At 40.1% G+C, this 25,952-nt stretch overlaps 1 protein-coding gene across 8 annotated transcripts; it reads right to left on the bottom strand.

Annotated features, from left to right (window-relative positions):
• Nucleotides 1-955: 955 nt before the first annotated feature.
• sec31a (SEC31 homolog A, COPII coat complex component) lies at nt 956-25,632 on the bottom strand. Of its 8 annotated transcripts, none has more exons than XM_047569812.1 (28): nt 25,188-25,630; nt 24,061-24,140; nt 22,690-22,813; nt 22,402-22,600; nt 22,223-22,318; nt 20,911-21,051; nt 20,691-20,833; nt 19,231-19,330; nt 18,067-18,228; nt 17,596-17,748; nt 17,281-17,511; nt 16,710-16,784; nt 16,579-16,620; nt 15,230-15,505; nt 15,039-15,147; nt 14,762-14,940; nt 14,557-14,683; nt 14,326-14,471; nt 13,556-13,729; nt 12,015-12,290; nt 10,278-10,382; nt 9,808-9,919; nt 7,564-7,992; nt 6,523-6,578; nt 4,373-4,645; nt 4,058-4,177; nt 3,906-3,977; nt 956-2,668 (listed from the first exon to the last, which is right to left on the bottom strand). In XM_047569812.1, the coding sequence occupies exons 2-28, from the start codon at nt 24,137-24,139 to the stop codon at nt 2,489-2,491; spliced, it is 4,179 nt and encodes a 1,392-aa protein (XP_047425768.1). In that variant the 5' UTR covers nt 24,140; nt 25,188-25,630; the 3' UTR covers nt 956-2,488. The 8 variants fall into 8 exon arrangements, with proteins under 8 accessions (XP_047425768.1, XP_047425769.1, XP_047425771.1 ...); XM_047569813.1 differs by having other exon boundaries at nt 7,588-7,992; nt 25,188-25,628; XM_047569815.1 differs by lacking the exon at nt 4,373-4,645 and having other exon boundaries at nt 25,188-25,632.
• Nucleotides 25,633-25,952: the final 320 nt, after the last annotated feature.

The following is a 25,952-nucleotide window of genomic DNA, read 5'->3' on the forward strand; positions in this document are numbered from 1 at the left end:
AAGCCCGCACTGTAGCATATGCACAGGGGCGGATCGTAAAACAGGAGGGGCCCCGGGCACTGGCATGTGAAAAGCCACCCCACACCCACCCCGCCGTTTTTGTGAACGTATACCCTTTTTCATTTTGTCTTGTCGTGTTTTTATTCTTTTGGTTGCACTTACTTGTATCTCTTTGTCTCTGCAGTTGTTTTGTGTCTGTTTGTAGTCATTTTGTGTCTGTTGGTAGCCATTTTTGTCTTGCTTTTTGTCTCTCTGCAGTTGTTTTGTGTCTGTTTGTGGTTGCTTCGTGTCTTTGTAGTCATTTTGTGTCTCTTTAGCATTTTTTGTCTTGCTTTTTGTCTCTCTGCAGTTGTTTTGTGTGTTTTTGTAGTTTTGAGTCTCTTTGAGTGTGTTTTTTTTTGTCTGATTTGAGTTGTTTGTTGTTTTTTGTTTGTCTTTGTGTTTTGTGTCTTTTGTGCTCTGGTTGCTTTTGCTGTTTGCCTTTGTGTCTTGTATATTTTGTGTCTCTTTGTAGCCATTTTTTGTCTTGCTTTTTGTCTCTCTGCAGTTGTTTTGTGTGTTTTTGTAGTTTTGAGTCTCTTTGAGTGTGTTTTTTTTGTCTGATTGACGTTGTTTTGTGTCTATATTTTGCAGAACGTTGTGTACATACAGTTCATTTAACTGTTCTTGTAGTATTTTTTATGTCCCTTTGCACCAATTGTACATCTCTTTGTGGTTGTGTTCGGTCATTTTGGTTTTTGTCTGTTTGTAGTTGAAGTAATTTAATAAAAGTTTTGTGTACATCTGATTCAATTTTATGCCTTTCTTGTGGTTGTTTGTTTCTATACAGTAATATTTTAGTCATTTTGCATTTGTTGTTTCTTTGTGGTCAAGATAAAGCCACTTTTACTCTTGTTACTCTCATGACAATAATAAATTATTAAAAATCATTAAAAAACAAGGTAAATGACACATGTTTGACAATCTTTTATTTCATGAATTGGAAAAAAAATGCAACACTTTCTTGTAAATAAATACTATTTATTGAAAATATTGCATGTAGTCAGTCTAAAACAAAGACTTGTTCTTTTTATTAACAACACAAAGAGAGGCCGACCACCCTCGCCATAGTTGGAATGAAAATCAAGTACAAGTCTCCTTCCTCGCTTCCTTCTGAGGTCCGACTAATTAGCAGATAATTACCAGTAAAAGGCGACTGTTTCATTTAAGCATGCATACTTCAAAAACGCCATAAAAAGCCTCGGTTTAAAAAGTCTGTTGCCCTCCTCCTGCTGAGTGATTACGCTGAAAAAATAAAAACGAAATTAAACAACAAAAACGTCCTAAACACGTGGGATTTGACGTCGCTTTCTAAACTCCCACGCACATCTTGGTCCAATGTGTCGCACACAGAGACACGAGTGGTGAAAGAACAAAAAGTCATAATAGAAGCATTAAAAAAAATAAACTGGCACATGTTTCATTCAGCTTTTGCTTTAAACTGCCCAAAATAAATGCCCTAATTTGATGTAATCTGCCTCATTTATTGGTCTACTTTAAAAAAAAATAAAAATGCATGCAGACGATGATGCATGTACACATACGACTGAAGAAGTTTGTATTTACAGTGACACTTGAAGCGGTTTTTGCACCTTTCAGATTCGTATCGATGTATTTTATAGCAGTGAATTCTAAAAGGAAATGTCAGGACCTTTGTCCATGAGCTGAATCTGAAGAGAAACGGGGTCATGGAGTAAAAACAAGGATAAAAAAAAGAACAGTTGAAGTAAACAAAATGAATGTTTAGGAGCAGCCAAGTCTAAGTCCCGTCCTTAATCTAATAGAAATGTTCAATTCATGTGAGGAAACTCAACAACACATCAGAACTGAAGACGTTCTGTACAGATTCCTCCATAATACATAAATCTAATATTTCTTTTTTGTTTAATCACAGACAGAAATGTTGAAAATTCTGAAAGGCACAAAATTGTCCGAAGCGACACTGTAACGTAAACTTCTATTGTGTATTTATTTATTTATCGTGGTTATAAAGTCTCAGGATTGTTGTAGTGCACGGAAATCGTTTTTTTTTTTTTTTTTTAATCTAAACGTTTGCATGATTATGAGCTAAAAGCATGCACCAGGAGTCTATTAATGCAGAATTCACTTGGATTATTCTCTAAAGTTACAGCATTTAGCGTGATCGCAGACACATGTAGACAGAAATGCCCTATTTATATTATATTTAATTCCATAACCGCTGATCTGTCATTTACTTTTAATAGGATCGTTGCATATTCCCTAAATTCTCATCCATAAATCTACAAGTAGCCCTTTGTTGGCTCAGAATCATCTTCCACCACTGACTGACTGACTGACTGACTGACTGACTGACAGCATGGCTTGTGTTTGAGTTGCGTCCCAAAATAACATATTTTGGCACAAAGAAAAAATTTAACTGCATCTTCCTCCGTCAAATTAAGTTGTTTTTTTTTGTCCCCCCGTCTCGTCAGACTCCGAGCTTGTTGGCTTGCGTCAGCACCACCTTGAGGACGGGCATGAACGCAGACGTCTCGCTGAAGTTGCTGCTGCTGACGATGTGGGTGTGGATGTTGAGGCCCTCGGCGTAGGACCGGGACTCGATGCTCCGGGCGATGTTGTGGAGTCCTCCGACGATGGCGGGCGAAAGCTGCAGTAAAGGAAAGAGAAGAAGAAGAAGAAGAAGAAGAAGGTTGATTTAAGATGTTTTACCGCTTTAGTCATGTGACATCTCAGTGAAGAACAAGAGGAGAGATTTATTTAATTACTCCTCATGACGGGTTATAAACCAGGTTCAAATATGGAGGAGTTGATATTTTTAAAATCTACATGTTTGCATGATGAGCTTTTTGCATAAACAGCTTTTTCTCCTACTGCTACTTCTTCTTTTACTGCTTCTTCTTATCCCCAGGGACTTCAACTTCTTATTCTCCTTTTTCTGTGACAACGCCTTCTTCTTCTTCTTCTTCTTCTTCTGCTCCAGGGACTTCAACTTCTTCAGAGATGTTGGATTCTTCTTCTTTTGTGACAGCTTCTTCTTCTTCTGAGACATCTCCTCCTCCTCCTCCTCCTCCTCCTCCTCCTCCTCCTCCTCCTCCTCCTCCTCCAGGGACTTCATCTTCTCCTTTTGCTGGGATGACGGCTTCCTCTTCTTCTGAGATGACTTCTTCTTCTGTGACAACGGTTTCTTCTTCTTCTCCTTCTGCTCCAGGGACTTTAACTTACTCAGAGACGTTGGATTCTTCTTCTTTTGTGACAGCTTCTTCTTCTTCTGAGACATCATCTCCTCCTCCTTCTCCTCCTCCAGGGACTTCTCCTTTTTCTGGGATAATGGTTTCTTTTTGTTCTGGGAGAACTGGCATTTCTTCTTCTTCATGTTCTGTTACGACTTCTTTTTGTTGTTCTTCTAAGAGGATGTCTTCTTCTTCTTCTTCTCTTCCTCCTCCTCCTCCAGGGACTTCATCTTCTCCTTTTGCTGGGATGACGGCTTCCTCTTCTTCTGAGATGACTTCTTCTTCTGTGACAACGGTTTCTTCTTCTTCTTCTTCTTCTCAAACAACAACTTCTTCATCATCTTCTCCTCCTCCTCCAGGGACTTGGATGATAGTTTCTTTTTGTTCTGAGACAACTGGCATTTCTTCTTCTTCTTCTTCTTCTTTGAGGACGTCTTCTTATTCATCCTTTGGGAGGAAGTCTTCTCCTTCTTCTAGTTTCCCCCTGACACTACATATATAACTCTGACAGACCTATGTATCAGATTTAATGCAGTTGTAATTCAGATAAAAGTCTTTATGAATCTCCAGTGAAGGACATTTAGTTTAATAAAAGTTGTGGATGAGACCAGTTGGACGTCACATCCTGAGGAGTAGAATCGTGTCTGAACTCACCGTCTGCTCTCTGAGTTTGTCGTACAGAGCCTCCAGACGTTTGTTGGCGTCGTCCAGCTTCCTCTTGGTTTGCTGCCCGGAGATAAAAGCACACGATTAAACACAGCTAAGGGGGCTTAGGTTGTGAATAGGTCATCGTGGCTGGGACTCACGGGGTCGATGGCCACGCTCAGACACTTCTGGATCAGACCCTCGAAGGTGGTCTTCAGGACCAGGTGCTCGTCAGGGATCGGCTTCTTCAGGATCTTCTCAGCGGGGATGGACTGCAGAGGCTGGGAAGTTAGAGAAGGACATGAAACACCAGCAAATTAGTATTATACAGAAATAAAACATGGCTTTTTAAATGATTTAAATTTAAATGACCAGAACTAAGTGTAGTGCTTCATGTGCTCTTTAAGGAGGGGAGGGGTGGGGGGTGGGGTGGGAGGAGCTATGAAGGATCAGGAACATGGAGCTGAGCTGTGAACCTGGATCATGTCTCCGGTCGGTGCTCCGGGGGGGCCCTCCATGCTGGTCTGGGGCTGAGCGGGGTTCATGGCTGGAGGGGGGAGCTGCTGCTGCTGATGCTGGGGCTGATGCTGATGCTGCTGATGCTGCTGGATGCCTGAGTACTGGGCTCCATGAGGGACCATGGGCTGAGGGGCTCCAGACGACACCGGCTGAGCATGAGGGTCAGAGCCCAGAGGAGCCATGATGGGGGCAGTGATCGGGGCAGGAGGGGTGTAGTTCTCTGGGACAGGCTGGAGAAAGACAGGACGGGTTTAAAGATGGATGGATGAGTTTAAAGATGGATGGATGAGTTTAAAGATGGATGGATGGGTTAGTTTAAAGATGGATGGATGAGTTTAAAGATGGATGGATGAGTTTAAAGATGGATGGGTTAGTTTAAAGATGGGTTAGTTTAAAGATGGATGAGTTTAAAGATGGATGGATGAGTTAGTTTAAAGATGGATGGATGAGTTAGTTTAAAGATGGATGGGTTAGTTTAAAGATGGATGGGTTAGTTTAAAGATGGATGAGTTTAAAGATGGATGAGTTTAAAGATGGATGGATGAGTTTAAAGATGGATGGATGAGTTTAAAGATGGATGGATGGGTTAGTTTAAAGATGGATGGATGAGTTAGTTTAAAGATGGATGGGTTAGTTTAAAGATGGATGGATGAGTTAGTTTAAAGATGGATGGATGGATGGATGAGTTTAAAGATGGATGGGTTAGTTTAAAGATGGATGGATGAGTTTAAAGATGGATGAGTTTAAAGATGGATGGAAGGATGAGTTTAAAGATGGATGGGTTAGTTTAAAGATGGATGGATGGGTTAGTTTAAAGATGGATGGATGAGTTTAAAGATGGATGGATGAGTTAGTTTAAAGATGGATGGGTTAGTTTAAAGATGGATGGATGAGTTTAAAGATGGATGAGTTTAAAGATGGATGGAAGGATGAGTTTAAAGATGGATGGGTTAGTTTAAAGATGGATGGATGGGTTAGTTTAAAGATGGATGGATGAGTTTAAAGATGGATGGGTTAGTTTAAAGATGGATGGATGAGTTTAAAAATGGATGGATGAGTTTAAAAATGGATGGATGAGTTTAAAGATGGATGGATGGATGAGTTTAAAGATGGATGGATGGATGAGTTTAAAGATGGATGGGTTAGTTTAAAGATGGATGGATGAGTTTAAAGATGGATGGATGGATGAGTTTAAAGATGGATGGGTTAGTTTAAAGATGGATGGATGGGTTAGTTTAAAGATGGATGGATGGATGAGTTTAAAGATGGATGGATGAGTTTAAAGATGGATGGATAAGTTTAAAGATGGATGGATGAGTTTAAAGATGGATGGATGGGTTAGTTTAAAGATGGATGGATGGATGAGTTTAAAGATGGATGGATGGGTTAGTTTAAAGATGGATGGATGGATGAGTTTAAAGATGGATGGGTTAGTTTAAAGATGGATGGATGGATGAGTTTAAAGATGGATGGGTTAGTTTAAAGATGGATGGATGGATGAGTTTAAAGATGGATGGAAGGATTAGTTTAAAGATGGATAGATGAGTTTAAAGATGGTTGGATGGATGGGTTAGTTTAAAGATGGATGGATGGATGGATGGATGAGTTTAAAGATGGATGGATGAGTTTAAAAATGGATGGATGAGTTTAAAGATGGATGGATGGATAAGTTTAAAGATGGATGGGTTAGTTTAAAGATGGATGGATGAGTTTCAAGATGGATGGATGGATGGATGGATTAGTTGATGGATGGATGGATGGATGGATGAGTTTAAAGATGGATGGATGGATAAGTTTAAAGATGGACGGATGAGTTTCAAGATGGATGGATGAGTTTAAAGATGGATGAGTTTAAAGATGGATGGATGAGTTGATGGATGGATGGATGGATGGATGGATGGATGGATGGATGAGTTTGAAGATGGATGGATTAGTTGATGGATGGATGGATGAGTTTGAAGATGGATGGATTAGTTGATGGATGGATGGATGGATGGATGAGTTTGAAGATGGATGGATTAGTTGATGGATGGATGGATGGATGGATGGATGAGTTTGAAGATGGATGGATTAGTTGATGGATGGATGGATGGATGGATGAACGTACCTTCTTCTTCGGGGCTCTGGTCAGAGCCGGGGGGTCGTTCCAGCCGTTCTGAGGTCCTACAGAGGAAACCAGACTCAGTGGATCCATTTTATTCTTTGTGATATTTTCTGATCGACTTTAAATCCGTCCTTTAATTAAGAGTCGACAATCACGTCTGACACTGAGTCAACTTTAACCCTTTAAAACCAAGCGCGTCTCCACGGCAACGGGTTCACAGACGATATCGTGTCATTACGGTAAATTCACCTGGAAGCCGTTTAATTTAAGATAAATTTATGTTCTTATAACAAGCAGTAAATTAGTAATTACATTAATAACTGACAAATATAGAAAGTTTCAGGTATTTCAGCAAATAATGAGCGAAAACATTCACTCACAGGATATTTTCTGACTTTTTTATAGTCAAAACAAGCAAAATAAATTAATAAAAACAAATAAAATACCAGGTGAAACTGTGTAGTTGGACATTTTGGAGTTTAAGGGTTAAAGGTTGAACAGATTTTGATTCATTTTAGATAAATTTAACAGTTTTTAAAGATAGAAATGTAGAATTACTTGTAACTGATTTAATATTAATATAAGTACAACAATTATTATTATTATATGAATAATACAATAAATTAGCTCTGTATATTTACATAGAAAATTAATAAAAATTTATAAATAATATAACAATACATCAAATTATTGTTATTATATTATTATCAACAACAGCAATAATAATAATGATAAGTCCTTTTCATTAATTTGTAATATTTGTAATTATGTTATTAGTGTATTATATAAATAATAATAATAATAATAATAATAATGTGCAATAACGTAATTACACATTAATTAATAAACATTTCTGTGAAATGATCCCAGTGGCTCTTCAGATTTAACTCAGTTGAGTCAGGATTTCACCTGTACTGTGGATTTAAAGATTTAAAGATTATCATGACTGATAATCATCATAATAACTAGTTAATTAGTTACTGGTGTGATTAGAGGAAAGAGGAAGCAGAGTCAGAGAGGAGGATGATTCAGAGCCATGCACACCTGTTCTCTGTTGCGGTCGTGTACCTGAGATGCCACCTGGTGGAGGAGGCATGTACGACACAGGAGATCCTGGCCCTCCATGCTGGAAAGAGGCTCCAGAGGAGGGAGCGGCGGGAAAGGAGGAGGAGGAGGAGGAGGTGGAGGAGGAGGAGGAGGAGGATGCGGGGAAGAAAAGAGGGTGGGAGGGAGCGGAGGAGGAGGACGGGCACTGGGCGACGGGAGGCTGATAAAGAGGAGGAGGTGCTGGCTGAGTGTACTGAGAGAGAAAGCCGATGGGGTGAGGAGGGGAGGAAGGCTCTGGGTGAGGAGGAGGAGGAGCAGCAGCAGAGGAGGAGGAGGAGGAGGAGGAGGAAGAGGAGGTGTACTGAAGAGGCTGATAGATAAATGGCCCCCCAGCTCCAGGCGGGTACTGGTGGACCTGGGGGTAGGCTGGAGTCACACAGGAAGTTCTGTTAGTCAAACTTCACTGAGCCGAGCAAAGAACGAGACACTGGACGACATCTGTTAGTCACTGAGACCCGTCCAGACCTCACGTTAACATCCGTCCCTCGGATCTGACGTAGTCGTGTTCACACCTGGTGTTAACCCTCCTATAAACTATAGCTTCAAACACTTTTTATCCTTGGGCTCAATTTAAACCTCCAGGAAATTATTACAATTACCATAAAATCATACAAAGATTGACCTTAAACTGTAAAGAGACGCATTAAAATGTTCTATAGCAGTGGTTCCCAAACTTTTCCCACTTTTAAGTCTCAAAAATTCCCCATAAATATCTTCTAATGCGTTCTCACATTCATGAATAACCTTCAACAATGGAGAAATGCAATTCTCATATATAACAATTTCACATCCAATATCAGATCCAAACTGATTAAATCCAGCCTATTAAATCGATTTAAGCCTTACAAATAAACACAAACCCGATGTAAAGATGATGTAAATTCTGCTCAGGTTTAGCCAGATGAAACCTCAATTTAAGCAAAAGCACCAAAGAAACTAAATTAAAACATTGCCCTCTGACTTGTGGCTTTTTCCTTTTAAAATAAAAACTGCAGTGAATCATATTAATATGTCAGTGTGTTGGTGTTTGACACCGAACACAACCAAAAACCCAAATTAATTGGTGGCCCACTTGCAATACCTTCGCAGTCCAACAGGGGGGCACAGCCCACAGGTTAGGAATTAAATAAATAACCGTACCATATTTCCATATTTACATTTAATACGAAAAACTGTTATAAAGAATGATAACATATCGTTAGCTTAATAGCATAATTGCCCAAGTCATTTTTTTGACTTTTTCACAATATCAATAAAAATATAAATGTGCTGCTAATAATTGTGTTTTTTCTCATTTTCCGAAAACATTCAAATATGACTTGCAATTATGCTATTAGGCTAACAATGTGTCCATGTCACTGTCCTTTCCTTAAATTAGGAAACATCATTAATACGAAGCATGAAAAAAAAAGAAAAATATGTTAATTTTGTATTTAGAGACAAATTGAGCCCAAAGATAATAGAAGAGTTAAAACGTGTTTCCACATCTAGTATTTGAGATCAGATCTCAGTTTGGTGCTCTGTATAATAATAATAATAATAATGATAATAATAATGATAATAATAATAATTTGGAGAGTAGTAGAGCCGACTCTAATGGATCAGAACCAAGAGCAGCTGGTTGTTGTATTTGTGTCATGACTTGAGGAGGTGACACATATTTTTGGGACGAGCTGTAACAGAACGTGGACTTTAAGCTGGAAACATTAACGTGAGGTCTGAACATGAGGTACGACAGGAGAGATCAGACATTAGAGTCAAACATTTCTAATAGAAAAATGTTTGCTGGTGTTTCAAAGATGTGAAAGGATTAGTTGTTGCACTCTTGTGAGAACCTACATCTGGTAAATAAAACATTTAAATGCAACCGGGTCCGCGTATGTTTCGGTCGTTGGATTTTCCGTTCTTTTAAAAAATTAAAAAATAATATTGAAATTCAAAGCATTTTTCTTTAGAGAATGGATAAACAAAACATTAAAAACTGGTCAATTTTCATTTTCTAATGTTTCTAAAAGCAAAAAATTTAATCGTTAGAAGACATAAACTAGTAAAGTTTTTCATATTGTGTGACTGGAAGTTGCAGTTTTCAAAGTAAGAGCCCTGATGAGGACGGTGCTGTGTTAGGATCCTAACTGACCTAAATACATATAAATATAAATATTTGCTTGCTAGGAGACTTACGCTGGTACTGATGGGAGTACATGTATGCGGGGGTGGTGGAGGAGGCCGGGGGGGCGGCGGACGAGGCCGAGGCCGAGGCTGGGATCCCGTACATGGGGTGAGAAGGCTCCACCTGAAGGGAGGGGGGGACAGGAAATGACGTGAAATATGAGCTTTCAAAATAAAAGACAGCGAGGCGTTGGTCGGACGGACGGAGGGGGGGTGGGTGATTCTCTCAGAGGGGGGAGTAGTTAAATTAGCTTTCACAGATTTAGATTTAAATCACATGTAAAGATGCTTCAAAGCTTCAGGAAGTGACAGGAAGCAGGAGATGATATGAGGAGCAGGGCTTCAAAAAGAAACATTTTAATGAATGAAAACTGTTTTTTTTTTTTTTTTTTTTTTTTTTTTTTTTTAATTTGCATCGAGGTGTGTTGTGACGGGTGGACAGGTGTGGTGGTGGGGTGGTGGTGGGGGGGGAGGGCGTGTACCTGCTGGTCTGAGGCGCTGCCTACTTGAAGAGGAGGAGGAGGGACATTGGGGAGGGCTGTGGGAGTTTGGTTACTCCAGGAGGTGACAGTGGAGGCAGCCCTCACCTGAAGCACATAGAGACACACGGCACATACCCATGATGGCCGCAGAATAATGATGGAGGAGGAGGAGGAGGAGGAGGAGGACGGGGGGGTGCAACAACACCGCCACCACAAAACACAAGCGTTGGACACAAGAGTGGACTTTATACAAGAACAAGGGACACTCAGAGAGACGCTACGGACGAGTATTAGGGCCAAACGTGAGAAAAAAAATTAGATCCGGTAGATTTTTTTTTCCATCGTGCACTTCAAAATTCACGTCAAAATTTTGAGAAAATGTTTTTTCTTGAAATTTAAAGAAAAAGTCAAAATATATTCTCATAAAATAGACCTTCAAACCTGCAGTACTGTATGTATATGATTATGACAATGTATTTCCATTTTTTCTTTAAAATTTTGAGAATTTTTTTTAAAAAAAATGTTTGATAAAATTTTGAAATTTGACTTTTTTTTCTCAAAAATTAGACTTTTTTTCTCAAAATTTAAAATAAAAAAAAAAGTCAAAATTTTGAGAAAAGAAGTTGGAATACACTGTCATAAAGTAGACCTTCAAACCGGTAGTACCATATATGTATGGTTATGGCAATGTTTTTAAACTTTTCTCGAATTCTGACTTTTCTTTCTCAAAGCGAAAAAAGTCAAAATTTTGAGAAATTCGAAATACACTGTCATAAAGTAGACCTTCAAACCTGCAGTACCGTATGCATGTAGTTAGGACAATGTATTTCAAATGTATTTTGACTTCTGAAATTGAAATTTCATTTTTTTCCTCAAAAATTAGACTTTTTTTCTCAAAATTAAAAAAAAAAAAAAGTCAACATTTTGAACAAAAAGTTGAAATACATTGTCATAAAGTAGACCTTCAAACCAGTAGTACCATTTATGTACGGTTATGGCAAAGTACTCCGCCTTTTTTGTTTTAAATTTTGACTTTTTTCTCAAAATTTCGACTTTTTTCTCAAAATTTCGACTTTTTTTCTAATTTTGACTTTTTTCTCAAAGTGCACAATGAAAAAAAAAAAACTACCTCTTCTATTTTTTTTCCCATGTTTGGCCTTAATTCTCTTCCATAGAGACGCTAAATGAAGCCCTGATGAGCAGATTTATCAATAATATGTGAGAAACAGAAGAACTAATCCATGAAATGACGACAACATGACAAGTCACCAGGCGGTTAAACGGGAAAAACCTAAATCTGTGCAAATCCTGACAGATATGTCAAAATATCTGAAATCTATGTTAATTTATAGTTTAAATGTGTGATGTTTTGTTGTTTTGAGCCCCCAAACGTCTGATTATGCGATTTCTCTAGTTAGAAGAGAAGTTAGAGAAGAGTTGTGGTCATGAGGAGTCCAGTGTTTGCCCGTCCCCTCCCATCTGGATACATGTTAATAATGAAAAGAGTCTTAAATTAAAAACAAAGTGATAAAGTTGATTCTTTACAGGATATAGACCCGGCTTTGCTCAGGTTTTATGAATTAAACACTTAAATCTATGTTGATGAATAAAATAAATGTTCTCACATGCCTCATTCAAACTAGGGGAATCACGTCTGATTTCATCAATAAACATTATTAAATTCAGATTTGACTCAGATTCAGGTTTGCGTGATAGTATAGTAACAGTGGCACATACAGGCTGGTAGTACTGTGGTGGCTGTGCAGGGGCGGAGGCAGGCGTAGGCTGGGCCCTCGGGGCGGCTGCAGTGGGTTGAGGCACCATGGGGGCTTGAACCGGGGCGTACGGGTGTCGAGGCTGAGCTGCTCGCTGCTGATTCTGAGGCTGAGTCTGAGGCTGAGTCTGAGGCTGAGGATGAGGATGAGGATGAGGATGAGGAGTTCTCTGGGTTTGAGCCACCGGCTGCTGCCCCAGAGCTCGACTCAGACGGTCACGAAGCTGCTGGACGGCAACCTGGAAGGATCAAACAAGACCGGGGTCAGGGTCAGAGTCTGAACCAGCAACAGTCGCATCGGTCGGACTTAAGAATAACTATAAACTTGATATTAGGTCAAAAAACAAACAAAAAAAAAAACTGTTTAGTTTAACTGCTTGAACAAAGAAACAACATTCAACAAGTTGATCTTAGATGATGTTGTACGTTTCTTTGTAGTTGTTTTGTGTCTGTAGTGGTTATATGTCTCGTCTCTCTTTGTAGTTGTTTTTTGTCTCTTTGTAGTTGTTTTGTGTTCCTTGTGTCTCTTTGTAGTTGTTCTGTGTCTATCTGTAGTTGTTTTGTGTGTCTCTGTAGTAGATTTGTGTCTCTTTGTAGTTGTTTTATGTCTCTCTGTAGTTGTTTTGTGTCCTTTGTAGTTGTTTTGTGTCTCTGTAGTAGATTTGTGTCTCTTTGTAGTTGTTTTATGTCTCTCTGTAGTTGTTTTGTGTCCTTTGTAGTTGTTTTGTGTTTCTTCTGTCTCTTTGTAGTTGTTTTGTGTCTGTCTGTAGTTGTTTTGTGTGTCTCTGTAGTAGTTTTGTGTCTCTTTGTAGTTGTTTTGTGTCTCTCTGTAGTAGTTTTGTCTCTCTGTAGTAGTTTTGTGTCTCTTTGTAGTTGTTTTGTGCCTCTCTGTAGTTGGTTTGTGCCTCTACGTAGTTGTTTTGTGTCTCTACGTAGTTGTTTTGTGTCTCTTTGTAGTTGTTTTGTTTCTCTCTGTAGTAGTTTTGTTTCTCTTTGTAGTTGTTTTGTTTCTCTTTGTAGTTGTTTTGTCTGTCTGTAGTCGTTTTGTGTCTCTCTGTAGTAGTTTTGTCTTTGTAGTTGTTTTGTGTCTCTTTGTAGTTGTTTTGTGTCTCTGTAGTTGTTTTGTGTCTCTTTGTAGTTGTTTTGTGTCTCTTTGTAGTTGTTTTATGTCTCTCTGTAGTTGTTTTGTGTCTCTCTGTGTCTCTCTGTAGTTGTTTTGTGTCTCTATGTAGTTGTTTTGTGTCTCTCTGTAGTTATTTTGTGTTTCTCTGTAGTTGGTTTGTGCCTCTACGTAGTTGTTTTGTGTCTCTTTGTAGTAGTTTTGTGTCTCTCTGTAGTTGTTTTGTGTCTCTTTGTAGTTGTTTTATGTCTCTCTGTAGTTGTTTTGTGTCTCTTTGATGCTGTTTTATTTCCTTAAATAATTTTATACCTTCTAATCTTCTTTAGAATGTGAGTCTTTGCGTCTACACACAGTAGATGAGCATTGTGTGGTTGCGTTACGTACTTGGTTGGTGTTGTCGGGCAGGTATGTGATGGCCGTGGACAGGCTGCCCTGGGAGGCCAGCAGGCCGGCGTACTGGCTCATCTTCTCCGCCAGCAGGACGCCGATAGCGGCCGGACCGGAGCGCTGGGTCAGCTCCACGGCACGACGCAACACCACCACCTTCTCCACCAGGTCCTGGAAGCACGGAAACACAACAACACATGAATAACAGACTGTGTACGTACACAGCTAATAAAACACCCCTTTGAGTTGTGGAGAATAACACAATTTAACTCATATCAAGATTCTTCTAAATCAAGGCTGTAACGATATCAGATTTTTACGTCACGATTATCACGGACAAAAAAATGTCACAACACCATTATTACGATAATATCAACATAATTAATGACGGCAACATTTTTTTTCATTCTCTCACTCTGTCTTTTGGGAACAGATGTAAAATATTCCATAAAGTTCCCCAACTAGTCTGGGTCTGTTTGCTTTTTGTTGTACGACTGGTTTCAAGCTAATCGCTGTTTACACGCGGGGCGGCCATCTTGGTAACTCAACTCGGCCGTAGTGGGAATTCTACGACTTTCGGGGGACGTTCACGTTGAAAAATCCGACTACACCATTAGAGACGGTGGAGACCAAAACTGAGCTAAAAAAAATATTAGTTTTAGGCGAATAAAACACGATTCCCGCTGGATCAAGGTGTTAATTTCTCAGTGTTTCCCACAAAAGGCGTGGAAGTAAGTCGCCCTGTCCACACATTCTTCCATATGTACCTGTAGAGAAAGAGGACAGTGTCCATCCTGCACTCTGGTCCAACAACACACCAGCTTCTCAACGTTGCCAGCACAGATGTAGCACAGACACGCTTGTGACTGAAGCCGACCGTCATCTGCCGCCTCCAGTCTGCCCCCGAGAAGATCTGAGATAGAAAAGGAAGCTTATTTACCTTTATCTGCAGATGCATTTGTGAATAACGTCAAACTACAGCATGTATGTGAACGCACCACAGAGGGAGGAGAACTCCTCGGGCCGAGCGTAGGTCATGACCGCGGCCAGAGCCTCCTTCCAGTTTTGCAGGTCGCACGTCCTGAGGATGTCGTGCCAGTCTTTCATCACCACCGCACTGATCAGCTGGAAAATTAAATACAAGCAAACAGTCAATATCAAAAAAATTAAATCACTCAAGAAATCCAGGATTAAATTCGTTACCTTTGTGATCTTGCTGTGCGTTTTCATAAAATACTTCCTCTGGGTTTTCTCCAGGAGCTCCGCCCCTCCGGCGATGGCCAGGATGATGCTGTCCGCCATCCGGTTGTCGTGGAGACAGAGGTCCACGGCTCCCTCGAAGTCTCCGGTGAGAAGAGCCTGAGTGATCAGCCCGTCCACGTCTGTCAAGAAAGAAATAAACATAAATAAATAAATAAATAAGGGGACGTGGAAACGTGCTCGTATTCGATGCCGACCTCAGGGCTCGTTAATTTTTTACCTGGACTGATGCTGAGGTTGACTCCTCCTGCCGGGGTTGGAACTGGAGCCGGGACCTCGGCTGGTGTCACGATGGGACTGGTCTCTTCAGTCTGAGGCGCTGTCGTCTCCTTAAAACACCAAAAAAAAACATCAAGATCCAAACAGTTTTATTAACGAAGGCTGCACAGAATTAGTGCAACAAAAACAAACCTCCTCCAAAGGAATCTCCTCCTCCTCCTCATCTTCCTCCTCCTTCTTCTCCTCCTCCTCCTCCTCTACTTCTGGGATGTCCTGGTCCAGTTGTGCATCTGGTTCTGGTTCACCGCCCAAATCTTCGGCCTCTGCTTCGGGAGTGGTACTCAGGTCGAGTGTGGCTGCAGGCTGGAGGTTTGCAGCAGCGATCATGTCGAACGCTGCCTCTGGAGTGTCGACGGGAGGCGCGAGGCCGAAGGTTAGGGGAGGCTCGGGGGACGACGGGGGAGGCACCTGGACCAAGACGGAAGATGGAGGACGAGGATCAGATAAACCGAAGCCTTCTTTCTCCATGATTCTTCTTTAGTCATTTAAGTGGTTAATACGTGTAAAAAGGATGATTTAAAATATTGGCATTTAATTTAAGATTTAAAATGTTTAACTAAAAATAAAGGTTTACAACCTAAGTTACTGCACTGACAAAACGACCAATAACAGAACAAAAACTGATAGAAAAATAAAGCTGAGTTGGAAATTTGAACAAGATGGGGCCAAGAGGACTGATAAATTATCCTCAAACACACTTCCCCTTCACGAAAACTCTAAGCTACGTTCCAAACCTGCACAGAGACATGCATTGGTTTTCTAAAATATGTCTGTGAAATTTGCACAGTATAAGTTCCTTATTTTGACAGTAGGTGTCTTTGCATAGAATCATGAGTGAATCCTCTTTATAAACGGCACAATTTTCTGGATTCATGCAAAACTGTTTTTTGCAGTTTATTCTCTGCAATAAAAGAAGCAGTGAAGCACGATTCAGGGATTTTAAATTCTGTCCTGAGATTGTGGAATCAAAAGTGTGTGCTAATCATTTCCTGACTCCTCTGCATAGTTTAAAAGACACTTGCAACACTTCCTCATTGCAAAACCTAAGAGAGAGGCTCAGTGAGTCAGTTTCTTTTCGGTGGAAAGTCTCTCCTTTGAGATCAGATTATGCTCCTGCAAAGATCTGGCTTTTAGCCCCAGGAACATTACACCAAAAATCTAAAAAAGGACATTTTTGTGCAACAACAACTAGACCAATTCCAGCAACAAAGAAAGCTAAATAACGACACCTGCACATAAAGCCACTAAAATGAGTCATTATTTGTCCAGATCATTAAGTTTTTAGGGAGATTTAAACTCAGATTTACAGAGTTGTGTCAAAACCTAATCATCCGAAAAAGAGTTGAGCAGTAGCTGCAAAGTAAATAGGAAACACCTGAAATAGACTTAAAATAAATTCCCCCATAATTTAAGTTTGCTGCATTTAAAATGCACCAGTCTCATCTCCAAAGGTTCATACTGGAAACAGAAGAAGAACTAACCTTCAAGGGTTCGGCAGGTTTCTCCTCCAGCGCTGCTGAAATCTGGAAACAAAAGGGAAAAACACGTGAATAAGATTATTCTCTGGAAGGTTTCGTGTAAAAAGCTGAACACATGTTGAGACGAGAGTCACCTTCAAGGCCAGTTCCTCTTTGTTGTAGCCGAGAAGTTCCAGGTACTTGCTGCGAATGTCGCTCTCAAAATTAGCCTGAAAAACACAGAAGAGTCCGATCAGTAGCTGCATTTCCATTACGGTTTTTCAAAATAAGAGTCATATCTCTGAAATTCTGATTCTTTGTACATGTTCCATTGGAAGGAGCCGTAAAGTCTCGTCTCGCGATGTCCCTTAATTCAATTTTCATCACTTTGAGGAAGATGTGTGTGTTTCCAGTGTCTCTGTTGCACTTTTGTGATACACTTTTACATTGATACGTCTGAAAAACCAGCTCATCAGAGCAGAAAGTGTTTTAACTCCAGATTTTTTAAGAGGTTTTGAGAAACGTAGGTGTTTTTATTATGATAGTTGGGTTATTATGATTTGGGTTCTGTCATCTACCACGAGTTTTGGTGCAGCCCCTTGGGAACCACTGTTATAGAAGAAGAACTTTAATGTGACTGCACGTAAATAACAAGAACTTTTGCCAGAAATGTCCAGTAGCAGGTTGATGTCAGATGTTTAAGGTAACAAAAATATCGTTTTGTACCTTGAGGAAAGACCAAACAGTCTTTTCGAACTCGTTCTCGGCCGCTTCGATCTTCCCCTGGCAGAAGTCGACGAAGCCCCCCGAGCTCAGCGTGGCCTGCAGCTGATCCGAGCGCTTCAGGAAAGACGTCTCCGTGACGACCTGGCTGACGTGGACCACGTGGGAGGTGGGCTGCTGGGGCTGCTGGGGGTTCGGCTTCGTGTTCTCCAAGGACACCAGTTTCCCGCCAAACTGAGAGGAGGCAAAAGGGGACGGATTTAAGGAAAAAAAACAAAAAGCTTGTGACGAAAAAAGGGTAAAAAAGTCGAGACTCACGGCGAAGGAGGCGCCGACGGGTCTGCGGATCCACTTGGGCGGCTTCTTCAGGGGGTTGACCGGCGCCGGAGGAGCGGTGCTCTGGGGGAGCTGCAGCGGAGGCAACGCTTGGCCCGTCCCGAAGGGATCCATGTTCCCGAATGAGTTGCTTATCTGGAAAAGAGACGCACGGATTTGTTCAACGAATGCGCAAAAATGAAGAGACTGAAAATAACCCAGACTTCTTCCTCTGTTCCATCTTGTGTTTGGACTTTTATGTGATTCTGGACTTATTTGTTTGATTATTACGTGTTTTATGTAGATTAAAAGAATGAATCTAATGTAAAACTCTTAATTGATTTAGTTTTAAACGCAAACAAACAAAAGATGAAGAAAATAAATTCTGCACACTTTTTTTTTGCATATATCAGAGAAACTTCCTGAGTCGATGCAGGAATCGTTCCCGGTCGTAATGTTTTGCCGGGGTCCTACCTGGTCGGCGTGTCTCTGGCTCTGCGCTTGGCTGCTGCCTCCCATGATGGAGTAGATGTCGATGTGTCCGTCGAAGCCGGCGACCGACAGCACCGCCGGGTTCCTGGGGCACCACTGGATGTCGAAGCACCACTGGCTGCTGGTGGGAAGCTCGTACAGCACCTGGAGACCAGCGTGAACCATTTACTACGTCACTCAGCTTCACTCTTTGACATAAACTTTCACCTAAAGTACAAACTAAACGCTGTAAACTAGTGTTAATGGTTTATTTTCATCAATTAACAAAATGCAGTAAAAGCACAGAAGAGAAACCAAATTAATATCTGGTGTGTGGAGCATCAGTTCTTCTACTTGCACATAGTTTTTAAAGGAACTGGACTTGTAGTTTGTTCCAAACATCTTGTAGATTTAGCCACAAATCTTCCTTAAATCCTTCTGTCTCTTCATATAATCCCAGACTGACTCCATGATGTTGAGATCAGGGCTCTGGGGGGTTCATGCCATCACTTCTTCTTGTTCTTCTTTCCTCTGAAGATGGTTCTTAGTTCCCTTGTCTAGATGTTTGGGCTCTTTGTCCTGCTGCAGAATAAATTTGGAGCCAATCATCCTCCTCTCTGATGATATTGATGATGGATCGGTATCTATCCTGTATTTTCCATCATTGAAGAACAAAATCTGACAAAATCTCCGACTCCATTTGCAGAAATACAGCCTCAACCCTGGAAGGAGCCTCCTCCATGCTTCACTGTTGCCTGCAGAAACTCATTATTGTAGCTCCCTACAGCTTTTCAGTGACCAAACTCAGTCCAGATCATCTGCTGCCATTTTTCTGCACCTCAGTTCCTACGTTTTGGTTCATAGTTGAGTCTCTTGGTCTTGTTTTCACGTCAGAGAGATGGATTTTTGGGCTGAAACTCTTCCATGAAGACCACTTGTGTCCAGACGTCTCCAGACAGTAGATGATGAACCTGGGTCCCTCTGGTTTCTACCAGTTCTGAGCTGATGGTTCTGCTGGACGTCTTCCAATCTCAAAGGGAAATAAGTTTCCTTGGCCGAGTAGTAACACCAAACAGTGACTTGGGTTTTTCTTTTGTTTGCTCACTATTTTTGAAAGCAGTCTCAGTTTGCAGCATTTTTTCTAAAGACGTTTGCTCGGTACCGTACCTCGGCTGTGTTTGGGTTCCAGCACAGGATCCTGCTGTCCTTCCCACAGCTCAGAAGCAGCTCAGGATCGGCCAAGCTCCAGGCGATGGCCAGGACGCCGCTGAGCGCGCAGAAAGAAAAGCAAAGTCTTATCTGAGCACGAGCCTGAAAGGAATCTGATATCGCTGTTTAGATCTGGCACCGGGCGTAAAGACGCAAACACATCACACTCAGAGACACAACATCAAAGGAGCACACGAGAAAAGCAGCATCAAGAAACCAAGATAAACATGTGAAAGGACCAATACGTCTAAATCTCTGTATAATCCCTTTATTCTGCAGAGGAAAGTCTCTCACATTTAAAACTATGTACTTTACAATTAAGTTTAAGTTTTTCAGACGAAATTGGCAATAAATTTATGAAGAATCTTATATCTGGGCTGGATCTTGATTTGGCTTTTAGTAAAAAAATATTTTACCAGTTAATAAAATAATTTTATTTATTATCAGGGGGTATAGTTCTCGTCCAAATCCTCTAATCCTCTAATATATAAACTCCTGAGACCTGAGCTGTAGTTTGCTGTGCATATTTAATTTCTTCAAGGTATCTGGGATCAGTAGGATGTAAGAAGAATAAAAACTATGCATCATCTTTGGACACGAAGCAGTTTTTGAAAAAAAAAAAAAAAAAGTCCTCATATGTGGACACTGGGCTTATTTCACTGTATGATACATTGAAGTGACCAGTGTGTAACAAAATATAAAACTATTTATTTCAAATCCTCAACATTGCTGAGGAAAAACAGGATTACAAACACTGAAGTCCCAACGTCCTCAAACGAGTACTTGCTAAGCTACAACGTGCTAAGTGACGTTGTAGCTCGTTACCACTGAGTTTGTTCAATTTACGTGTCGTATCAAACTAGAAAAGTTAATAATCATAAATAAACAAGTTTCAGTCGTAAAGTTGGATGAGATCTCGTACCTCGTCTGCAGAATGAATAATCCGATAAGTGCGTTTACCCTTTGCTACCACTAGATGGCAGACTAAAGCGACCACTTATGAGGACAACAGGTCTAAATGAAGCAGAATAAGTTTTAAAAGAAAAAAACTTAATGTCCCCATATGAGGACGCAGGGTCTCAGGAGTTTAAAGCAGCTTTTGCACAAATTCATGCTGCTTTGTTGCCATTTTTATTTATATTTGTCTTATATTTTATTTATCTACATTCTCATCTATACTGTTTTTATTTACATCTATTACTTAGTGTCTATATATTATAGTTACTATGGGAAATAATCCTGTTTCTGTATTGTTGCAAATGACAAATAAAAATCCTTGAATCCTTGTAAGACGTGTAACATAGGAGCAATAAAACAATAAATGCATCTGGTTTTCCTCTTCTTCATTACACACTCTACAATATTAAACATATTAAGTTGTTTTCAGTAGCAGTGGTTCTATAAAAAGTTGTGTTTACCGTGTGTGAGCCTCTAAAATCTTAAACGGGGAGGTAGCGAAGCGTAAGTCCCACATCTGGATGACGGGCATCCGGTCGTCCTCCGAGGACAAGACCAGCTGAGTGGCCACCTCCGGGTTCCAGGCCAGACCCGAGCAATGCATCTAGGAGCAGAGAGCGCCAGGTTAAGATCTGATGAAGACTGAGCGTCTTCGTGTTTGGGCTCCGTCCTCAAACGTACCCTGTTGCTGTGGTCGCTGACTTTGATGATGAGGTCGTTCTTGCGAAGGTCCCACACCGACGCCCGGCCGCTCGGACTCGCCGAGGCCAGGATGTGCTGGACCTGCCTGTTCCACGACACACAGCTGATGTCCTCCAGAGGCTTCAACACACAAACACACCATGTTTATTTATTATTTATTTATATTTATTTAACCAGGTGAATCCCGTTGAGATCGTAAAGTCTTTTTCAGGGCTGAGCTGGGTCAACAAACGTTCAGGTCACAGATACGTCACAAACAGAGCAACAATTAAATACAAATAACTGCAAAGGAGGTCGAGATAATTAAAAGCAGATGTGATATATAAGGAAACGCCAAAAGTTATTAAAAGAGTTCAATAGTCTCTTTAATAGTCACGACCTGCTCAGGTAACTCATCTTGGAAAGTTTCTTCCTGATCCCGATATTTTAATACTGAATATTATCTGTTATTTTTCAACTCTCTTTATTGAGTTTTTTATTTTGAACATAAAACTAAACAGACACTATACACATTTACATTTAAATTATATATATCAACTTATGTATATTTTTTATTATATAATATGAATATAACATAATATTATTACTATTAATATAATGTCATTATATAACGAATATTTTATTATATAATAAAAGAAATATAAGCACATAAGTAAAAAAGAAAATAGTTTTAAAATAAAAAATAGACAGATGATAAGGAATAAAACCCTAAACAAAGAAAGGAATAAAATAAATTAAAAAATAAAATAATAATAAAAATTCCTAAACAGAGAAAGAAATAAAGACAATTAAATAAATAAAATAATAATAATATTAAAATAAAAAATATTTCCTCCTAGTGCATAACAGCATTTCTAATGTGGTGACGTTAAAATAATCAATTAACAGCTGAAAGATTCTACAGAACTGATTTTTCAGTAAGAATTTTCTTTAAATGTCTCATAACATCAATAGCGAGTATCATCTGATGTTAAATGTGCTAAAGATTTAACATCATTTGTCTTTCAGTCAGAGTTGATGTGGAGAGGGAACTCGTACGCTGTGTCCTCTACTCTCTAACCGTCTCTGGAAGATTTGTCTCCAGGAGATTTTTCTCATTTTTGTTGAAACGTTTTGTGTTTTTTTGTTTCACCAAAAAAGACACATTAGAGTGTATTTACACAGAGCACTGATATGGGATCGGTATCGCCGATACCAGCCTGAATGATATCTGTGGTATCAAACATCATTAATATCTCGATCAGACCCGATACCTCAGCTCAGGACGTCCCTGTAACAGAGCAGAACCGACCTGTGTCTTCGGTCCCGGCGTCATCGGAGAACTGAAGTTATTCATGTCCCAGATGTAGATTTCAGACTCATTCCCACCGGACGCCACCAGGTTTGTCTGCAGATAAAAAACAAACACTGAGTTAATGCTTTAAACAAACAGAGGTGGCGTTTCGGGTCCCAGGGCGAAGTGGGTCGTACCTGGAAGGGGTTGACGTCCAGAGCTCTGACCGGCCCCGTGTGCTTGTCGCTCTCCGCTATGACCACGTCGCTGCCTCCGGCCATGATCTTCGCCGGGTCGTACAGGATCACGTCGCCGTTGTCGCTTCCCGCCACCAGGACTCCAGACGCGTGACCCTCGGAGTCCATGCCGTACGGACCCCACACAAGCTTGTGGTATCTGTGGAGGACAAATGACGTCTGAGGTGGAGAAAGAAAGACAGAAAGAAAGAAAGAGTGGAACAGCTTTAGGAGACGAGCTCCTTCTACCTGTGAGAGGACGAGAAGCTGCCACATGATTTCATGTCCAGAGACGGTTCGGCCAAGTCCAGCTCGAAAAACTCCAGAGACGCATTAGTGCTGAAGGAGGCGTCCAGCTGCTGAGCTGATGTTCCTGCACAAAGGAAACACGGGGACGGTTGGTATGAAGCTGCAAACAATCAGAGACACGCTGCACAAACTGCATCGCTAGAAAGAAGCAAAGATGTTCTTAGATTCAATGAAATCATCTCGTATTAAAAAGTAAAAACATTATTAAAACGGGGACAAAGTTCTTGTCTATGAACAAAATGTGAGATGTATTTATTTCTTTGATACAAGGATTTTTTTTGTTTGTTTTCTTGAAATTCTTTTTTCCTTTTAGTTTAGTTTAGTTTAATTTATTTAAAACATTCAAAAGAAAATAAATGTATCAAATACAAATGCAATTGAAAAAGAAACAAAATACAGAAAAATAGAAATACTTCCAATAAGTAACATAAATTACTGGTAATGTCTGAAAAGGAGTGAAAGGGAAGTAACACATTTATACGTCAGTATTAATATGTCATTGTCATTAATCAATGTTTTCTTCCTCCTCTGATAAATAATAATAATTATATATATATTATATATAAATACCTCTTCTTCATTCCTTTATCTCCTCCCAAACATTTTCACTCACTCAGTATGTTCCACAAAATCACCCACTAACAAATACACACACATACTTTTGTGTGATGTGCAAAAACAGCGAAGTCTAAATGTTTTAATAATTAAAGACTCTTTTCTTAAAGTGAAATGAAAACTTAAATAATTAAAAAAAGGCATTTATGACGTCTGATGTCACAACTTTCTGATGTTAAATAAACCAGTTAATCAAATAATCAATTAAGCATTAAATTAATCAGCAGATTAACCTGATAAATAAATATTATACTACTCCTTTATCATTTACACATACTCCTACAATTATATTTAGTACAGTCTGAACTGAACTAGAGAAGCTACTTAGATTAAAACACTGTATATTCGAATGTGTTTACGATTTTATTCTATTTTTTCCATGAAACAAAACACCTTGTATGTAGAAACATACTTGGCAATAAAGTTTATTCTGATTCTGATTCTTTAATGTTAATTTGAATAAACAGAGCTGGATGACTGAGAATCATCACAGACCAGCTTCGTAAACACAAGAAGCCATAAACTGTGGCTGTTGATTTTTCCTTCCTTCAATGTCTACTTCATTTTTCCAGCCTAGTGAAGTGTCTCAGATGAGTGGAGGTAGAAACGTCTGAACAAAAACAATTGGATTTTTATATAAACGACGCCCGCGGCGGCGGGAGCAGGTCTGTGCCGGCGATGGCTGCGTGCTCATACCTGTCGCCAGGTAGATGGGATGGTGCTGAGAAGGACTCCAGCTCTGGATGGCTGTGCGGTTGATCTCTTTAAGTTTCATCCTGGAAAATTTAATTCACAAGGTGTCAACACCGCAGAGTGGTCGCAGTAAATAACAGACTTATACTTAAGTTAACATGAGCTCTGTGCATGAGTCTAAACTAAACCTGCACACATGCATGAACACAGATCAGACACATGAAATTCTCTCTTTGCATTTTCCAAAAAAGTGGACAGAATTTTGTGTCCGAGATGAATCATCTCTTCGTTGTGGCTGTAATGTTCAGTTTGTGTTGAAACAGTTTTTCAGAGGAGCTGATGCAACTACACGCTCATCTGAGAGGCTGCAGTTTGTTGTGTTGGTGCATTATATATTTAGATTGTAGCATCACCTGCGATGGCAACTTATAAGAGTAGAACAGCTTTGGATGTGTTGTTGTCTGTATTTAATCTTAATGCATTCATAATTACATCTAAATAAGACTAAAAACCCCTCATTACACTCATATTAACATGTGCATTATAGATCTTAGTATCATTCTGTGCATCAAAAACAGGGGATATAACACAAATCTCAGAGTTAAACCACATTTTTTACAACAAAAACTGAACAATACAACCTTCAAGTACAGAGGATTTACCGCAAATCTGCAGCTTTTGTCGTTACAAAACACGTATAGCGCGCTGAGGCTTTATGAGAAGGCAGACTAGTGGAGGTGTTAGCTTTAAGGAGCAGGTTCATGCACAGCTTCTTACTCCTTTTATATTTTTGTGCAGTGTATTTGCAGCATTTAGCCTGTTTCTTATGATCATCAGAGCCCTGCTGGAGTGATGACACTACAAACAGACATTTGGATCTTAAGACACTGTCTCAGGTTAGCAAAAAAAAAAAAAGTGCATGCTAGCCGGAAGCTAACAGCTGATGGACTCTGTATTAAGCCTAATGTATGAACCACGGGTGTGTTCGCTAGGACATGTTAATGCTAACCACTGTAAAGCTACAGCAGGGGTACAGTAGCCTGCTAGCTGCATGGAAACATAAGGGGGGAGACAGTTATACTCACACACAGACCCCACACAGACCTGATTACTTCACCAAAGCCGCTTACCTTCTCTTCTACGCTGCTTCTTCTCACATGAACGAACACATAAAACAGGTGACAGGCACAAAAAAACAATCTTTCCGCAACACGCACGAGTTCCCCTTTCGCTTCTGCTTAAGGATTAGCGAAGTGTAAAAAAAAAAAAAACACACACACACACAGAAGAAGAGGCTACCGGGACCCGGCTGCGGACTCCAGACAGATTTCCACGTCCCCACTGGTCTCCATCAACGTGGCACTAAGCAACAGTCTCCTCCTGCCACGAAGAAGAACTCCTCCTGCCACGAAGAAGAACAACCGCTTCCGGGGAACGACCTCATCCCGTTGCTTCCCTGCTAGCGTGCTAACTATGCTAACGTTGTATCTTAACGAGTAAACTCCCTCTCTCCCATTCACTGTATGGTCCCTACTAGCATGCTAACTATGCTAACGCTGTAGCTATAACAGTTGAGCTCATTCCCTATTAGCATGCTAACTATTGCTAATGTTGTATCTTTATAATACCAACCTTACTATCACATCAACTGTTATAATATAGTCATTCCCACTAGTACTGGCATACTAACGTTGTATCTTTATAATAATCCTCCACTCCCTAGCCACATGCTAACGTTTATGTTTATAATACCCCCTGCTAGCATGCTAACTATGCTAACGTTGTATCTTTATATTAAACCTCCCCCCACCTACTAGCATGCTAACTACGTTATGCTAACGGTAATGTTTTAAATTAACCACTACTCCTACTAGTAAGCTTAAACATAATATCTT

The sequence above is a fragment of the Mugil cephalus genome, chromosome 19 (genome assembly GCF_022458985.1).
Source record: "Mugil cephalus isolate CIBA_MC_2020 chromosome 19, CIBA_Mcephalus_1.1, whole genome shotgun sequence".
NCBI lineage: Eukaryota > Metazoa > Chordata > Actinopteri > Mugiliformes > Mugilidae > Mugil > Mugil cephalus.